Source organism: Gossypium arboreum, chromosome 3 (assembly GCF_025698485.1).
Source record: "Gossypium arboreum isolate Shixiya-1 chromosome 3, ASM2569848v2, whole genome shotgun sequence".
NCBI lineage: Eukaryota > Viridiplantae > Streptophyta > Magnoliopsida > Malvales > Malvaceae > Gossypium > Gossypium arboreum.
Genome location: NC_069072.1, coordinates 138,115,943 through 138,134,352, shown reverse-complemented (window position 1 = coordinate 138,134,352; position 18,410 = coordinate 138,115,943). Strand labels below are relative to the sequence as shown.

At 32.0% G+C, this 18,410-nt stretch overlaps 2 protein-coding genes across 4 annotated transcripts; both read left to right on the top strand.

Moving 5' to 3' along the window:
• The first annotated feature begins 2,546 nt into the window (after positions 1-2,546).
• Positions 2,547-7,398, top strand: LOC108474527 (probable hydroxyacylglutathione hydrolase 2, chloroplastic). 2 transcript variants are annotated; one of them, XM_017776477.2, is made up of 8 exons: positions 2,547-2,745; positions 4,251-4,430; positions 4,553-4,756; positions 5,087-5,210; positions 5,564-5,664; positions 6,012-6,086; positions 6,179-6,277; positions 6,979-7,398. In XM_017776477.2, exons 1-8 carry the CDS (start codon positions 2,692-2,694, stop codon positions 7,123-7,125), a joined length of 984 nt encoding a protein of 327 aa, XP_017631966.1. In that variant the 5' UTR covers positions 2,547-2,691; the 3' UTR covers positions 7,126-7,398. The 2 variants fall into 2 exon arrangements, with proteins under 2 accessions (XP_017631966.1, XP_052882035.1); XM_053026075.1 differs by having other exon boundaries at positions 2,596-2,745; positions 4,185-4,430.
• A 3,200-nt stretch (positions 7,399-10,598) lies between these two features.
• Positions 10,599-17,948, top strand: LOC108476304 (3beta-hydroxysteroid-dehydrogenase/decarboxylase). 2 transcript variants are annotated; one of them, XM_017778479.2, is made up of 12 exons: positions 10,599-11,028; positions 11,891-11,980; positions 12,073-12,206; positions 12,305-12,475; positions 12,855-12,971; positions 13,062-13,141; positions 13,729-13,927; positions 14,747-14,864; positions 15,600-15,768; positions 16,383-16,539; positions 17,288-17,354; positions 17,442-17,948. In XM_017778479.2, the coding sequence occupies exons 1-12, from the start codon at positions 10,752-10,754 to the stop codon at positions 17,630-17,632; spliced, it is 1,770 nt and encodes a 589-aa protein (XP_017633968.1). In that variant the 5' UTR covers positions 10,599-10,751; the 3' UTR covers positions 17,633-17,948. The 2 variants fall into 2 exon arrangements, with proteins under 2 accessions (XP_017633968.1, XP_017633967.1); XM_017778478.2 differs by having other exon boundaries at positions 15,594-15,768.
• Positions 17,949-18,410: the final 462 nt, after the last annotated feature.

Here is an 18,410-nt window from a genome sequence, read left to right as displayed (position 1 = left end):
TTCAAAAGTAAGGTAACTTGAATCGAATCAAATTGATTAGATTAAAATTTATCAAAAATTAGTTTGGAATATGTTAATTTAAGAATCGATTACGGATTAATCGGACAATTGAACTAAAATTTTAACATATACCATAAATTTTTAATAATTTATTTAATAAATTAATTAAATTAATTGGACCAACAAATTGATGATTTGATGAATTTAATTATAGTAAGATTTTGAAAACTAAAAAGTTATAATTCCAATGTAAACATTTAATCATTTTTTGATGATGAGGTGAGCAGTTCCGTTTTGATCGAGGGACCAAATTTGTTGAACAAACTTATCTTAAAATTTGCCCCATTTCAAAGAGCGGTAGGTGAAGCTAACAGATGTCTCATAAAAAGGGGACAGCAATTATGTCACCAAGTTGGCTCAATTTCACTTCTACGTGTAGTTGCACAACCTTTATAAAATCGTCACCGACCAGTAACTGTATCATCACCTTTTAAAATGGTAAAAATCTTAGTGAAATCTAATATATATAGCTCATTTATTATAATTTAATTATCAATTTTCCATTAATTCTATAAAGTAGTTGCTTAAATTTCGCTATTAGTCCTTGTACTTTGCAAAAGTTATGGATTTAGTTTCTATGCTTTAATTTAATTAATTTTAATCTTTGTACTTTTTAAATTTTAAAATTTCAATCATTATCGAACAATAACTATTACATCCATTAAGTTAAATATTGCTATTTTCAAAATATGATGTGGCAAACATTTGATTATATGTGTAATATCATGTTAGCTTGCTATTTTAACATTGCTCTTTGAAAATTCAGTTAATAGATTAATAAGTGACATTTACGATAAGACTGAAATTTTAAAATTCAAAAAGTATAGAGATTTAGAATAATCTAATTAAAGAATATGTACTAAATCTACAACTATACATATAGTATAAGACTATTAATTGAATTTAACTGAACTAATTTAATTGCTACTATTTAAATCGAACTAAAATTTTAAAATTTTAAAAATACAAGGATTAACATTGACTAATTTGAAAAGTATCGAATTAAAATGAATCAGATTAAAATATAAGGACTAAATTCATAACTTTTGCAAAGAACATGGAATAATAGTAGAATTTAACCAAAATAATTTGATATAATTTATTTTTAAATAATATGACAGATACACCTTGAATTTTTATAGTCAAATGCTCTTTTTACAGTTTTAGAAAAACATAAAATAATAAAATATATAATATTATCAAGTTGTCAGAAAAAGAAGAAGCATATGCCTATTTTCAAACATAAATAAAAATTAACGAGAAAATTTTGATATTAAAATTAAAATACACTCCTTGAAAAATAAAAAATTAAAAATAACTAAATAACTAAATAACAATAAATAATTAAATTTATAAAATTAAAGTAATATATAATAACTATAATAAATATATATAGAAAGCGTTCCTTTATATTATATATTCTATCAAAAGTGTCAAGGCGATGAAAATTGAAAAAAAGGTGGGAAAATTTAAAAATAAAAAATATTTATTTAACAAAATATTTTCTTAGTCTCTCTTTTTAAAAAAATAGAATTTTTCTCTCGTAAAATAAAAAATGATCAAAATTTACTTTTTACTAATAAATTTATTTATTTCAAAATAAATTAATAGTTTTTAATATCCACAAATTTTTTTAAAAAAACTTTGCTTTACAATTTGATTAAATTTTATTTATACCTAGTAGAAAAAATGTTTTAATTTAATTTATTCCTATTACTTTAGAAAGTAAAGGCGAAATTGACAAATTTTTAATAATAAATACCATTTATTTTACCTGATGTTAAATAAAATAAAAATTGAATAATATAAAACAATCATAGAATATCTCAATAATATCACATAATCAATATTTTTTTCTCAAAATCTTTGAAAATCAATAGTTTGGGGTAAACTATAACCGAGGTCACTAAATTGTTAGTATGTTTACTTTTTGATCATTTAACTTCAAAAAATTACAAAATAATCATTAAATTGTTTGAAATTTTTTAATTAAGTCATAGGGCTATTAAAATCGATGTTGTATGGCATTTTTTGCTTGCACCGCTTGCACAAATCGAAAGCTCTCTTCCCCTTCTTTTTTACAATTCAGTTTTTTTCATGAAACAACTTTGAACGTTATGAATCTATGAATCAAAATTCAAATAGATTTCTTCTCTGATCTCCGTTATTGATCGTCAACTCGATTTGGATCTAAAGTATGTTTTTTTACTTATCAATGGGTATTGAACTACTGATTCATCGTACAAATCGTTAAATCATAGTTTAGAGTTCGTTAGCTGAACTTTAAAAAAAAATAACAATCTGGTAACTTAAATGAAAATTTTCATATAGTTTAATAACTTAAATGAAAATTTTTAAATAATTTAGTGACCGTTTTATAATTTTTTTAAATTAAGTGATCAAAACGTAAATTTTTTAATTAATTAATGATATTGAGTACAATTTACTCAATAATGAAAATCTATGTTTTTCCTCAAAATAAATCTTTTTTCATGTGTTTCACTCAACAAAAAACAGACATTTTATTGACAAGTGACAGCCCACAATGTACATACGCTGTATCTCTCTCTAAAAAGAGAAAGCTTTCTCTAAAGGAGAATCCATTTTTAGAAGGAGAAAAAAGAGAGAGAAATGCAAATGCTCTCTAAAGCTTCATCTGCTATGGCCTCCTTTCCTTGTTCAAGGGTTTGTTTTCTTCTTCCTTTTTTCATTTTCATTTTCCCTTTTTTTAATCCTTGAATTTGAATTTTTTTAGGAAGGAAACTGAAAATATAATGAAATATAATAGCAAAGATCTGATTTTTTTTTATACCCAATTTGAGAAAAATGACATTTCCTTTTATGGCTAATCGAAGAAATGGGTGTTGGACTAGTTTTAGCTTGATGGGAAATCTGGGTTTTGGCTTTTGTGATGTATAATTTGCTCTTTTTATGCCATTTTTAGCCATCTGTTTTTTTTTTCCCAAATTAGGGTTCATATGATTTTAACTGGTTTTGCCTTGTATGAACACTTGAAACTTGTTTTGTCACTGTATGTTGATATGAATCTTGTTCAATATGTTGTGATTTATAGTTAGTGTTTCCATTATCTGAATTTCATATGATGCACTTTAAAAAAGAGAACTTATTAAGGTGGGATCTAAGTCCCATTCCTTGTACTTAGATACATAACAATTCACCATGCTCGGCAGTCCCGGTTCCGAGGTTGGTTTTGCGATGGCTTTATCTGGTTTAGGGTAAGCATTGCAATACCAATGTCAGATACGAGCCTCAAGTGACTTTCCATTAGTTTTTGTTTTTCTCGAGCCTCAGGCTTACGCTATATTACCTATATCACCAGCTATGTTATGTGGTCTAGGTTTGCAATGCTACAATACCGATTTCACCTATACGGGAAGCTTTGATACCAATTGATATGGATCTCCAGAGAACCATACCAAAAAAGCTAGATATTAGGGCGAGAGAGAGTAGGTCCATATAAACCTTTTAAGGAAATCCCCTACTTTCCAATGTAGGATCCAAGCCCTATAACAGAGTTGCATGATGTCACCAGCTATGTTATGTGGTCTAGGTTTGCAATGCTACAATACTGATTTCACCTATGATGTGAAGTTTCGATACCAATTGATATGGATCTTTGGAGAACCATACCCAAAAAGCTAGATATTAGGGTGTGAAAGTATAGGTCCATATAAACCCTTCTAAGGAAATCCCGTACTTTCCAATGTATGTTCCGATCTGAGCCCTATAACAGAGTTGCATGATATGAATCACTTCCCACAAGTCATTAAACTAAAGCCTTGACTTTGATACGAACTTGCTGCTTTCTCTCTATACATTTACTTGTCTTGTATGTATGTAGCTATTAGGGTGAGAGAGTCTAGGTCCATATAAACCCTTTTAAGGAAATCTCATACTTCCCGATGTAGGATCCGAGCCCTATAACAAAGTTGCATGATATGAATCATTTCCCACAAGTCTTGACTTTGATACGAACCTGCTTTCTCTCTATACATTTGCTTGTCTTGTATGTATGTAGATATCCGTATATGAATTGGTGGTTTGCAATCATGATTATAATTTGAAATAATTTTATGTGATTTTGTATTTGATTGTTATTGCAGGAACTTTTGTCTTGATTATATGTTGGTTTATGGTTATATTTGAAAGCCTATTTTCGAATGTTTTAGGTGAGGAGTGGGCTTTGTGTTTGGCCAGGCTTGAGGCAACTTTGCATAAGAAAGGGTCTCGAGTATGGCTTGCGCTTATTATCGATGCCCCTCAAAACCTTGCGCGGGGCAAGTCGTTCTCTTAGGGTCGCGGAGTTTTGTAGTGTCACCAACGTGTCTTCCTCATTGCAAATTGAATTGGTGAGCACACCTCTTTTAATATTTCTCGTGTTTAAAATGTTCCGTTTTAATAATCTTTTTACTTGTTTTGTTTTCGTGATTGTTTGTTCACCTTCATTTTGTCAACTCATTGTTTTTTGCAGGTACCATGTCTTAGAGACAACTATGCATATCTTTTACACGACGTGGACACAGGCACGGTTGGAGTCGTTGATCCTTCAATAGCTATGCCCATTATCGATGCTTTGAGTCGGAAAAACCGGAACTTGAATTATATATTGAATACCCATCACCATCACGATCATACTGGTGGGAATGCAGAGCTGAAAGCAAGGTATGGAGCAAAGGTATGAAAATTGGTATCTCTTGGTTCAGTCATCTTTTCAGCTCCTATCAGACATTAAAATCATAAACTCGACTGGAATATCCATTTGTAGTCTGTGAAAGCAAGGTACAGAACAGGGTATCAGCTGGGCTTGGCAAGTAAAGTGAGCCATATCCCAGCCTGGCCTATAGACAGGTTTATTTACAATGCATGTGCAAGTGAAGCTTATTAACGGTCTTTAGACAGTGACATATATATGGGTTTCAATTGTTTGGAAAGGCATTTGAATTATGGATTTTGTATATCATGACCGGGATAATGATAGTATTAATAACTGTTGTTCTTCGTGTAGGTTATTGGTTCGGGAATAGACAAGGATAGGATCCCTGGAATTGATATTGTTCTAAATGATGGGGACAAGTGGATGTTTGCGGGTCATGAGGTGCATGTCATTGAAACTCCTGGTCATACCCGAGGTTAGATTCATTACCCATTTTATCTGAAATTCAACTGAATAATGTATGAACTTACAGCAGTCATATTCTGGTCTCCGCTTTGTGGTAGCTTGTACCTTCTCAATCCCCCTTTTCTCTTTATTAGCTATATTACTCGGACTTGGTCGTGAGTGTTGGATATGTATATATGTCCAACCAGGGTATTTTCGTTTTTTAAAAGTTTTTCATGTCTTTGGAGGGTCATATCTCATCATACTAATGTTCATATATGCATCAAATCCAAGCATCACAAGTACTTAAAGAAAAATGAAGAGCTGGAGTAACATAGTTTATTAGTATTTATTGTTATTATTAAATTGAAACATGTCATGCAGGCCATATCAGCTTCTATTTTCCAAGTTCTGCAGCAATATTTACCGGGGACACATTGTTCAGCTTATCATGTGGCAAGCTTTTCGAAGGAACCCCGGAACAGGTATCTTCTTTGACATCTAAAATTTACGATATCTTAGTTAACGGTGGATACCCTAAAGGGCTATTTGGACTTGGCTGTTAGTATCGAATGTCGGTATGTTCGATATTTTTCAAGTTTTCCATGTATTTGGGGGTTGATCCAGTATCCCCGCACCTATATCTGGCATTAGACATGACTATCATACGTAGGTTAGGAAAAATGAAGAGTCCGGATAAGTGAAAGTAACATAGAATTAAATGTGAAACAAATGTAAAATTCTGGTGCCATATATCACAAACTTTCATATTCTGGTGAATCATCTGTGTTATTATCAAAACATATCTTAACGGCTGAATTCTACCCGGCAGATGCTTTCTTCCCTTCAGAGGATCATGTCTCTGCCTGATGATACAAATATATATTGTGGTCACGAATATACTTTGGTTAGTCTATTAATCTTTTCAATTGAACCCTTCAGTTTTCCCCACGCGGAATTCAGAAAGGCACTAACCATATAACGTACCTGTTTTGGCAGAGTAATTCGAAATTTGCATTGTCGATAGAACCCAAGAACGAAGCACTTCAGTCGTATGCAGCGCATGTAACTCACCTTCGCAACAAAGGGTTGCCTACGGTAATTTCTATAGTTTGTCTTTCTTAGCTGATTTCTCATACCTTTTAAGGATTTCTTTTTTGTTCAATATACCTTTCAAGGACTAGATCATAAAATTTGTCGAACAAACCGATAATGATTTGTTTCACCGAGCTTTGGGGCATTTGTTCTTCTTAATGCATTTATGTAAATGCCTATTTCATACATGTGTTTAAGGACATCGTCACACTGCTATTTGCGTCTTCTTACCTTCGATAACATGGGTTTTCCTTTGTTGATCGGGTTATATGTTGTTCAGCCCTAAACTAGTCATGTCAATTGTTTTAGATAGGGATAATATAATTTTTGGTCATTGAACTTAGTAATTAGGTATACTTTAGTAATTGAACTTGGATTTCGTGAAGATTTAATGATGTGACTAGTGTGCTTGTAACATGACTGGATTGGTCAGTCGAATTAATTGGACCGATAATTGACCAGTATACTGATCCAAACAAAGGGTTGAACTGATTGAATCAAAAACTGCTTGAAACCAGTAAAAATAAAAAAAAAAACTAAGACAAAAACCAGTAATTGAATAGGTTGAAACGGTTTAATAATCTTTTTTTAGTTATTTATGCAACTGTGTTTGACCGTTGGCTCAACTAGATCCATACGAGTCGAGCAAGCTCCCCCGAATTGCCCAATAATGTAGCATCAACTAACAATCTGCTGTTTTTCAGATTCCAACTACGCTGAAAAAAGAGAAGGCGTGTAATCCGTTCCTTCGAACATCGAGCACAGAAATCAGGCAGGCATTAAATATTCCGGCCAATGCAAATGCGGCTGAAGCACTGGGTGTCATTCGTCAAGCAAAGGATAATTTCTAGGGCTTGTTTAGACATCATTTCTGTATGTGTATAGGTGATGTTAGCTCTTCCATATGTGAAATAAAAAACCACAAATGTTTACCAATGTTCATATGCTTTGATTTTTCTTTTTGGTTCTTTCGAAATTCTCTTGAGCTAATCTCAAAATATTATTTTGCTTATTTCCTCATAACAATTTTTTATTCCTTTGCCTCTTATATACATGTAATTGTTTAACATTAAAATCCCAAAATCGGATTGGAGATCGAATTGATTTGTTTTATGGTCCAATAAGTTTAATTGATTAGGTTGATTGGTTTTGAGTTAGGTCAATTTAGATCATGTTAATTTGAAGTTTTAAAAATTTCAGGTTTTTTGGTCATGTAAGTTTCAAGTTTGGATCATTTTGAATCTGATTCATTGAGTTTATTTGTGTTTTAGGTTTGGGATTTTTGGGTTGAATTATTATTGGTATAGATCAGTTTGGATTTTTATCACTTCCATAGTAGGTTATTTATTTGCGCTATTTTTAAGTTTGAATTAATTTAGGTGTGATTGAAGAAGTTTAAGTTGTGTTTTTGTTAATAAATTAGGTTAATCGGTCGAGTTTAGGTTTGAATTGATTGAGTCGGATTTTAATATATTTTTATAAAGATAAGGATAGTTTAAAAGATGAATTTTAGAGAATTTATTGATAATTTAAATATAAATTGTTATTTCATATTGATTTAATCAAAATTAGTAAATTATAGGAAGATTTTTAAAATAGCATCGTTCAGTTTTTGGTTATTTTAAATTTTTTATCAATTTATTTATTGCTGTTAGAAAAATTAATCAAAATGGTTATGCGGTAGTTTGTTGACTGGGTTTGCAAAAAGAAAAAGAAAAATTATCTTATAATCCCTTTAAAAATTACGAAATTTTTAAGTTAATCCTTTAAATCCCCATATTAAATAACATAAAAAAAATGCTAGATCTAGGTTCCAAACTTTTCTTCAGTTTCCTCCTCTATCTAGACATTGAGATAAATTTCTTAATTATTCTTGTTTTCCATTTATTTATTTTCCAACTTAATAGTTTAGTTGCACTGTGTTTTTAAAAGCGCTTTGATTTATGAAAAGATGATTTATCTTCAAACAGAAACTATATGTGTTAAGGTTTTTTTTTAAATACAAAGCTTTCTGTTAACCCAAACACTGAAACCACAAAACAATTGCATTCTAATCAAATCATACCAAAAAAAAGAAAAAAAAATATTAATCTGCACAGCTTTTGATTAACCCAAACTCTGAAATCTTGATATAGTTTTCATATTTGAGTAAAAGACGACAAAGTAAAGATTTTAAAATTTAGGTTGAATAACCACGGGGTTAGGTGACATGGTAAGTATTTCTTCTACTTTAAACAATGATTTAGGGTTTAATCCTCGCCTTGAGTATGAAATAACTTTAAAACTCGTGGCCATCATCTACCCTTTTAATGGGCTTACAAAATGGTAAAGATTGGTGATTAGACTTCTTTTGTTAGATGTATTGATTCAGTGGTAGGTTTTAAACCGATTGAGGGCTTACAAAACGTAGAGGATTAGTGACTGAGTTTCTTTTTTCTTAAATGTATTGATTCAAAGAAAGGCTTTAAATGAATTAAGCCAATAAACAATTGATCCATATTTTTTATTCTTTTAATCTTTTTATTTTGAAATTTTGAAATAATTTATTTAATTAAATTGGATGAACCAATTGGACTAGCGAACAGGTGGCTTGATCGATTTGATTTTTGAAAACCTTAGTAATTGGACTTAGATTTTTTAAAATTAAAAAAGGAAAGAAACTAAATTTTAAGAAATAAAAGTAGAAAATTAAATTCTAAAAATACGAAAAAGTATAAAAACTTAGAGCATATTTTAACTGTTAATATATATGGTTAAAGTGAATAGCTTAAGTCCCTTGAGTACTTAGGTCTAAGTCTCGCCATATGTGTATAATATATGTGGTTTATTTATTTATTTGTTTATCATTCATGTTCGTTTTACAGTCTATATTAAGGATTTATGATTATCATTTTCAACTATATCATCATTAAAGTTAGAACTTGCATTCTATTTTTGAAATTTTAATATGCCTTACCACTATATCTACCACTTAGAGCAGAAGTTTTAATCAATATTTTTTTTAATCAAATTTTATTCAATATTAAAGATAAAACGGGATAATACGGTTTAAACCCGTATTAAACAAGCAAATCAATACTTTAATCACCATGTTTATCATACATATTAATTTTTTTATTTATAAGTTATGTCATATTTATGTAATATTTATATCATCATATTTAAAGAAAAATTTGGAAAGAATTTAGGAAGACAAATAGTAGCCAGTAGGTGACAAATGAAGTTTAGTGGGAGCTGTAATTTTCACCTGAAAGCGCCCATGTATCTGACGCCCCATGGACCTTCTCACCCGATTTCTGGTCCCCACCACCCACTGGCCACTAGTCACTACCCCACTTTTTTTCCTTTCAACCAAAATATTAGTTACATAAGATTTATTATGGTCTAATTTTGGTTTTAATCCTCTATTATTTTGGAATTTAAAATTTAGTCCTTTTCTGATAATTGGTAAGGTTTAAAGGATTTTTTACGGATCAAACTCGAGATTGGTGTTAACCAAATACTCTTAACGCAAGTACTTTTTCACTCACTAGTGGTTCAGTGACAAACCATCTACTTTTGGTGGATACCAAAAAAAAATATAATTTAACTAATAATATTAACAATTAAATTTCGAGTTCTAGAGATTTTTTAAAGAAAAATTATAGCTAATAATATTAACTATTAACTTTCATCAAATTAAGCTAAGATCAGGTAAAAGTACCAGAGAAGCTCCTGTACTTGGAGGCAAATTGCATTTTGGCTCTTTTATTGAAAAAATAGATAAATTAGTCCTTATACATTTTAAAACATGCAAATTAACCCTTCCGTTAAATTTCATCTGTAAAATGATGATGTGGAATGTTAATTTAAATGGTTAATTCTTATTTTAGTCCCTAAAATATAGCTAAAATATCATTTTGATAAAGGGTTAATTTTCACGTTTCAAAATTTCAAATGGTATAAAGGTTAATTTACCCATTTTTTAGTATAGGGTCGAAATGCAATCCACCCCTCAATAGAAGGGCTTCCCACATACTTTTACCACTAAAATTAGTATATTAACAAAATCATGAGAACTTAAACTTAAAATTAACAATTAACTCTCGTCAAATCAAATTTTAAATCCAAATTAAATACTAAAAATTAACATAATAATATTTAAATTCCAAAATGTACAATATTCACGAAATATAAGTATCACATTGGACAAAAAAACACAGATAACAAATTAAAAAAATGTCAAACTCGTGATAGTGAAATTAAATACCAAATTTCAGTACAGTAGAGGGACTAAAATAAGAATTAGTCCTATTAATTTTCCTTCACTTTGAGAAGGGGAAAGAATAATAATTAAATCAACGTTTCGCCCCGCCAAACAGCTTTTTTATTCACAACGCCCATAATATTTATCAATTTTCCGCACACTAATCGATAACATCGACGATCCCCATTTTTTGCTGATAAAAAAGGGGAAAAAAAAGAAAAAGGAGAGGAAATGGCGGAGAAGGCGGCCGCGTATGACGTGGCGCGTGGAGGTTGGAGCGAAACTCGGACGTGCGTTGTTCTAGGAGGTCGAGGATTCATAGGAAGAACGTTAGTCAACAGGTTACTGCGACTCGGAGGCTGGATCGTCCGAGTTGCTGACTCATCATCTCACTCGCTGCTGCCCGATTCTTCCTCTGGTTCAGATTCTCTCCTCTCTGATGCTATCAGTTCTGGTCAAGCCTCCTTTTGCCACGTCGATGTTCTCGATACTTCTCAAATCGTCAAAGGTAAAAAAGTAAAGTAGATATACGATCAATATTCGCATGTGTGTATTGATCCGCATGTGTGTATATACCTCTTTAAACATATAAGCATTTCCGATGGAGATACTGGAGAAATGCTAGGAAAGAGAGCTCGATCAGTTATCTATTTAAGGCGATTTAAAGTTAGTTTAACTGAGAATGGAGTTTCCGCTTAGCATTTTTGTTGATTGTTGATTTTTGCTTTCTAAAGAAGTTGCAGTGAAGTCAAATAAAACTCATAGTTGATCGTAAATGAACAAATGATTGACAGGTCATATCCGTTATAGCATAATCGGTCTCTATAAAAGTAAAATCATATATATATATTTAAAAATATGCTTTTTTGCTTTCGACTTAAAACTTGTTTGTTTTGTCTCTGGAAATGAACGTGAGTTGAAAAAGCGATTGTTAAAATAGTATTAGATTTACATTAATTGAAATAGAGGCTTTTTGTTGTTACCTCAGAGATGGCTTTAACTTTAGCTGGAGATCTTAGAAAATTAGGGATACACATAAGTTAGTTAGTGAGACGCCATGAAAAAATGTTTGAGAGTTGAAAATGTTAGTTTTATCAATCTTTTTTATTTTCACCCTTTGCAAGCTAAACAAGGAAGATAGACCTACTGGATGCATTTGTTTCTGTTTGTTTGCGAGAAAAATAGATAAAAGAAATTAGTATCTGAATTTTTTTTTTTTGTTAAGGAACTGAAGCGTATGCTGAGACAGAAAGGAAATAAATTTAATTCACATATGTTGCATTTTTATGTCATCTTCAGTTTTAAAATATCATTGCAACTTTGGAAATGTTTGAGAAATTGGCTCTGTTCTGACAATACACCTCTTGCAGTAACTACAGGTGCAGATGTTGTATTTTACATGGAACCGACTGATTTAGACGCACATGATTTCTGTAATTGCTACATGATCATAGTTCAAGGTAATGGGCCTTTCTTGTTTGCCTCTTTTGATGAGATTTATAACTATATACTATATTTTAAAATCATACCATTGCGTTGACAATATTTTCAGGTGCAAAAAATGTCATTAATGCATGCCGGGAAAGCAAAGTTAAGCGACTTGTATACAATAGTTCTGCAGATGTTGTTTTTGATGGTTCACAAGATATACTTAATGGTGATGAGTCCTTCACTTATCCAGGGAAAGTATGTTTCATATTGCTTCAATATGATAAAACTATTTTGGGTTTTGAGTTTTCATCTGTTTGCTAATTGTCCTTTTGTTTGTTGATGCGCCCCTAAAGTTTAAGGATATGACAGTTGACCTTAAGTTTCAAGCGGAAGGACTAATTAGGGTAGCTAACAATATTGGCGGTCTTCAAACATGTGTACTTCGCCCTAGCAATGTCTTTGGATCTGGTGAAACACAATTTGTGCCTTTGCTAGCGAATCTATCCAAATTCGGTTTGGCAAAGGTTTGTGAACAATCTTAACTTCGCTTTATTTGTGAAGAGCTGTAGTTTTACTATTATCTTGATTATTTTAAAATTCTTACTGTTATATATTTCTACATTGATTATCAAAGTATAGGCTAAAAGTGAAATACGGCAATGTGTGTTTATGAACCTCTTTACTTTTAGTCCTAATTTCCCATGTTTGATTTAACTCAAGTAAGATCCTTTTTGCATCCCAGATCATTTATGCCTTTTGGGAATGTGCAGCTAGTTGTCTGTTTCTAAAATTATATTATGTCTTGCTTTTTGTTTTTTTTGGAAAATCTATGTTTACTTTATATTATGATGGAATATGTAGTATTTCTATTAATCCTTTTTATAGTAACAGCTCTCATTTCAGTTCATTACAGGAAGTGGTGGAAATATGTCTGACTTTACCTATGTTGAGAATGTTGCTCATGCTCATATCTGTGCTGCAGAAACTATAGATTCTCGGGTAGTCTCGGTGGCTGGAAAGGTACTCCTTAAGTTTGAAAGATATGTAAAGTTCTCTCATATTTTAATTAATATTAAAACTATGTCTAAGGGAGATGTTCTCAATATGCAGGCTTTTTTCATTACAAATCTCGAGCCTATAATGTTCTGGGAATTTATATCTCTCATACTTGAAGGCTTAGGGTATCAAAGGTAAAGCATGCTGGTTTTCCAATGTGTGAAAGTCTGCGATATCGTACTGATTCGTGGTAGGTTACTATGCTGTAGATTCATCAAACTAACATGATTGTGACATGTAATATATTTAATTGTGTTACATTTTTTGTTCATAATTTACTTGTGTTACTAAGACGGTTATCATGGGCCAGAGGAGGGAACAAAGAAACTGTGATCATTTTATGAAGCCTTGTTCCTTATTTGGATCCTGTCCTTTGGTCTTTGAAATTTGAAATATGTTTTTCATTGCCAATTCATCAGCACAAATACTGCTAGATTTTGGCATACCATTAGATGCAAGAATTTTAGTGTAGGAATGGATGTTCTTTCTTGTTTGGAAGTGGAATCCTACTAATATGATATACAAAATCTGCTGGTTTATGTTTTAGTGTCCTGTTTGACTTCCTTCTCTGAATTCTCTTTTCTTTTGGTTGACAATTTATGTACCTTTTTTCATTCTGCTAAATTGGCTGCTGAAGCAATTACAAAATCCCTTTTCCCTTTTATTTTCTTTTTTGTCACCTTTAGTATTCTCCTAACTGGCATTGTCTATTGCATTACAGACCGTTCATAAAAGTTCCTACTTGGATGGTTTCCTATGTAGTCATACTTAGTCAATACATACACGACAAGTTGAGCTACAGAATGTATAGATATTCCGTGTCACCTCATTACATTGTTCAGTTAGCTTCACGTAACAGAACTTTTGACTGCTCCGCAGCTCAAAAGCATCTTGGATACTCACCTGTTGTCTCACTAGAAGTAAGTTTCTGCTGTTTTTCCTTATATGTAAATCCATTCTTTTGTAACATGTAATATTCTTGTCATCTGTCTTTTCTTTTGGCATCCCTATTTTATACAGAATATTTCCAGATCCTCTGTTAGCTGTTAGTTTTTCATGATTTATTAGGACTTTTACAAAAATAGAAAAAAAAATCAGTTGACTAGCCAAAGTTTAAACTTAGTGTATTCAACATACTTTTCAATATCTGAACATATATTTTTCATCTCTTGGTATTTCTGAATAATATTCATCTTTATAGAGTAGAAGCACTAATTGTTGTCTCCGCTTCTAAGGGATTGAGTGGTTATAACTCATAAGTTGACACATGAACATATCTTTGGTGGGAAGTTAGCTAGAGTTTAGGTTAATTCAGCTTATTTTCATGAACTGAACACTAGGATGAATGGAACTTGGTGGAATTGGGTATCCTCATTGCTTTGCTAAATTTGAAAGCTGGAGGAATTTTTGAAGCAAAGGAATGGCTGTTGGGTGTAGAATTTTCTTATAGAAACTAATAGCTGCTTTTGTCCTTTACGCCTTATCCTTTTCTTCCTTAAGTTGATAAATGGAAAGAAAATTTTCATTCTCTATTACACTTTTTCCCGTTCATGTTACATTTTGTTATACCTTTGAGAAATTGAATTGAGCTCATAGAATGGTTTATCTGAAGATCGTTTTTGTCATCTCGTGACCACATCAATCACATAAAGTAGTTTTCAAAGATCCACTAGGGTGACTACAACTTTTTTATCTGAAAGTTTGACTTACCTTTTTTATTTTTGTTGCCGATAATGCAGGATGGTATCAAGTTAACAGTTGCATCATTCTCTCATTTATCTAAAGACTCATCTTTTATGAGATTCGGCAATTTTGATGAGCAATCCAAAGCAGAGAAGCTGCTAGGCAGCGGGATAGGTATTCTATTATATGTTTTTTATGCAGATTTCAATAATGGTATTGCATAGCTATTTCTCTGAAGTTTATGCTTAGCCAAAGAATTTGTAGGGTCCTTTCAACAATTGAGCACATGATTAGTCAGTTTGTAGATTTACTTTTGCGTACTAATTTTGAGCATGTCATGCTATGCCATGAGATTGTACTATGGGATTGAATAGTTAAAATGATTCTTTCTTCTAAAGTTGGTGAAGGTCTTTGAGGTTGTAATTGTAGCCTACAGGCTGCATAGTCTATCTTGACTTCAGCTTTAAGCCTAAGCCGAGGCAACATTTCATTTCAAACTGTACAATCAGATGGAGGCATAAAACAAGATGCATCAATTGGTCACTATTTGAACACTTGAGTCAGCATCGTTTCTCTGGATGCACTCCATACCTGAGTGTTACATTTATTTTTTAATCTATTATGTGTTGTTTTTAGCAGTCATAAGATGTGGTTAGGGTTTTTCTAAATATATGTTTTCTTAAAAATTTTAAAAGAAAAAAATATCTTTGATTTTTATTTTATTAATAATAGTTTATTTAAACTTTTAGTAATTTTACCGAGTTGGTGTCATTTGATACCAAAGCTCAATCAAACACTGTGTTATAGCATATAGATAGATGTATCCAAATAGGCTCTTATAAATAAATGAGGCATGATAGTGCAATTTTCTCCATATAGTGACCTTGAATTACTTCGATTCAGTTGCAGATGTCCTGCTGTGGAGGGATGAAAGGAGAACATTTATGTGCTTCCTTATACTGGCTTTGGCATTTTACTGGTTCTTTTTCTGTGGAAAAACTTTTACCTCATCTGCAGCCCAGCTTCTGCTGCTAGTTACAGCCATTCTTTATGGATACGGTATTTTAGCATCAGATATGTGAGTATTGCTAATTACATCCCTTGGTTCTTTCATTGCAGTTCACCAGGTCAATTTGTTGTAGTTCCCTGTTTTTACTCATCGATTGATTCAATCTGGAATGTGAACCAGTTCCATGGTCCTCTTTGGACCTCTTTCACTTTTTGTTTTCCAGTGTCCATGTTCGATGCCAAATTCTTTTGATTAAGATACTCTTTCCATTAACTCTCTTCTTTTCCATTTCCTTGTTTTTGCATATACCCCAGCTTCGGGAATGTCATTACCAATACAGAGATGGGGTTTGATTGCTTGTTTTCCTTTAGAATTTCTTTTTAAATAGTTAAAGAAATGTTCTAAAGTACTAATCATGTTTCCCTTGGTTCACTTTTACCATTTCCATCAACATGACCCAATCGGGCTTTCTTCCTGTCTGGTAAGCTAGTTTATTAGATGCCACGCCCTTTTCCCCCTTGAAACAATTGGGACACCTACCTGAACCAATTTTCTCTTACAGTATTTACATTCCTACTATTAGCTTATAAAATCTGCAGTTCTATTTTTTATTCAGTAACTTGCTGAATATCGTATTATTGAAATATATTTTTCTGTCTTAATTATGATTGCCTTTGCGACAGATGTGGTTTTGCTGTTCAAAACATACCTTCATCTTGTTTTGAAATCCAAAACTCAGACATGAAAAATTCAATCAGATCCATATCTTATATGTGGAATAGAGTAGTTTGTAGTATCCGATTGTTGGCCAAGGGAGAGGATTGGAGCAGGTTTTTCAAGGTTTGTATTTTGATGGCAGTGTGTTTACGGTTTCATGCTTTCTTTTATAGTTTCTTTTACTTTTTAAACTTTTCATTCTTGAACATGTCAAACACGTAATCTCAGTAAAAGTATCATGGACGCCCCTGTACTGAGAGTTGGATTATTTTGCCCCTTTCTACTTTAAAAAGTGGGCAAATTAGCTAATGGCAGAAATGAATGGAATATTTTACGGAAGGACCGGTTTTCTCTTTGATCTAATTTGCAGAGGCTAATTTGTCCTTTTTTCTATAGAGGGGGCAAAATGCAATCTCACTCTTATAACAAGGCCCTACATAGTACTTCTACCCGAAATCTCCGACGGTCCGACCTCATATGCCACCCTTGAAACCCTCATTTATTTCAGTTGAAATTTTGTATCCAGGTGCATTCTGGTACTTCATTGTTTTGCAAAATGTGCCACTATAATTTCCCATTGCATCTTAGGTTTTAAATAAATGTAATAATGTTATCGGGTTATTGAGTTACAACTGTCCATCTCCTTATTATAAGCACTCATCGACGAAATTGGTTTCCCTGTCAAATATTTTGAATCTAACTGAGGGGTTAGCTTCTTTATAGCCTGACATACATAAACTTTACTGCAAACTTAATGTGGATCTGTTCCAAACTTTGACTTGAAGCAACCTGAAATTTTTTGATTGATTATAACCATATGAGCTATGCATAGGTCCATACAAATACTGACATATGCATGTAACTTATACAGGTTGTGGCTTTCCTTTATTTGTTCAAGTGGATTGTATCGTTTTCCTTGGCTGTTCTTGTTGGCATCAGTAAGTAACTATATTACTTTTTGTTTAAAGGGGTAATTATATTGTTTCATCGTGTGATACTGACTTCGGAAATAATCTGTAATGCAGTTCTGGTTTTTGCCTTCACTGCATTCTTCATTTACGAACAATATGAATCAGTGATAGAAGGACTCTGGGCAGTTTTGTTGTTTGGTATCATGGAATCAAAAGGATTGATAATAAGTACCCTGCCAGAGTCTGTCACAGCATTTCTTCGAAATGACAACGGTTCGCATCAAGAAAAAGCTCACTTCTCGTAAATGCACGGTAATTACCAGTTCAAGCTCTTGTAGTAGTATTTTAGTTTTCCTTACTGATCGGCTTGTATTGTGTTTAGACTAGCTTAGACTAGCATCGATGATCAGACGATAGAAATTGTTTTCCTATCAAAATATAGTAGCTTAATTGAACAGCATAAATTCTACCCCGTATCAGTAAAAGTAAATCAGGGTAAAATACACATGTTACCAGACTTGACGGTGAGTGTTGAATACAGGTACGTTTATATTGTTATCTTTTTGTATCTCATCATTTTTCAACATCGGTATTCGAATATATGCCTAGTTTTAGAGAAAATGAAGATTCTGAGTAACATAGGGGACAACTATGTAGCACATGTTACCTGAATATTTCAACTGTTGAAATGTGGTTACTGGCCAAATGTAGTGTTCTAAAACTACATTCCATCAGGGACTTCCTTTTCTGGGTCGATTCGAAATTGAGAAAAGGCTGTAGATGTTATAGTTCGAATTCTAGATTTATTAGATGTTCACTCTTTTATGTAACTACATAAATAAAGGTAAATTAGTGAAAAATGGGCAAATTAGGTCTTACACGTTAGATTCAAGAACAAATTTGTTCTTCTTTTAAAAGTTTTATTCATTTCTATTATTAAAAATTAGTCCATGTATGTCAACACAAGTTGTACGTGTTATGTATAACTGTCTGGTTATTTTGTCAACTATGTTAGTTTTAAATAGTAAAAATGAATTACTTTTTTAACAGAAAAAACTAATTTACTCTTTGATTTACTACACA

Excerpts from the sequence above, each read along its gene's own strand:
- LOC108474527 (XM_017776477.2), top strand. The coding sequence starts at position 2,692 with ATGCAAATGCTCTCTAAAGCTTCATCTGCTATGGCCTCCTTTCCTTGT. Across the intron at positions 2,746-4,250 it reads CCTCCTTTCCTTGTTCAAGG|GTGAGGAGTGGGCTTTGTGT; the intron begins GTTTGTTTTCTT and ends CGAATGTTTTAG. Across the intron at positions 5,211-5,563 it reads AACTCCTGGTCATACCCGAG|GCCATATCAGCTTCTATTTT; the intron begins GTTAGATTCATT and ends CATGTCATGCAG.
- LOC108476304 (XM_017778478.2), top strand. The coding sequence starts at position 10,752 with ATGGCGGAGAAGGCGGCCGCGTATGACGTGGCGCGTGGAGGTTGGAGC. Across the intron at positions 11,981-12,072 it reads CTACATGATCATAGTTCAAG|GTGCAAAAAATGTCATTAAT; the intron begins GTAATGGGCCTT and ends CAATATTTTCAG. Across the intron at positions 13,142-13,728 it reads GAAGGCTTAGGGTATCAAAG|ACCGTTCATAAAAGTTCCTA; the intron begins GTAAAGCATGCT and ends ATTGCATTACAG.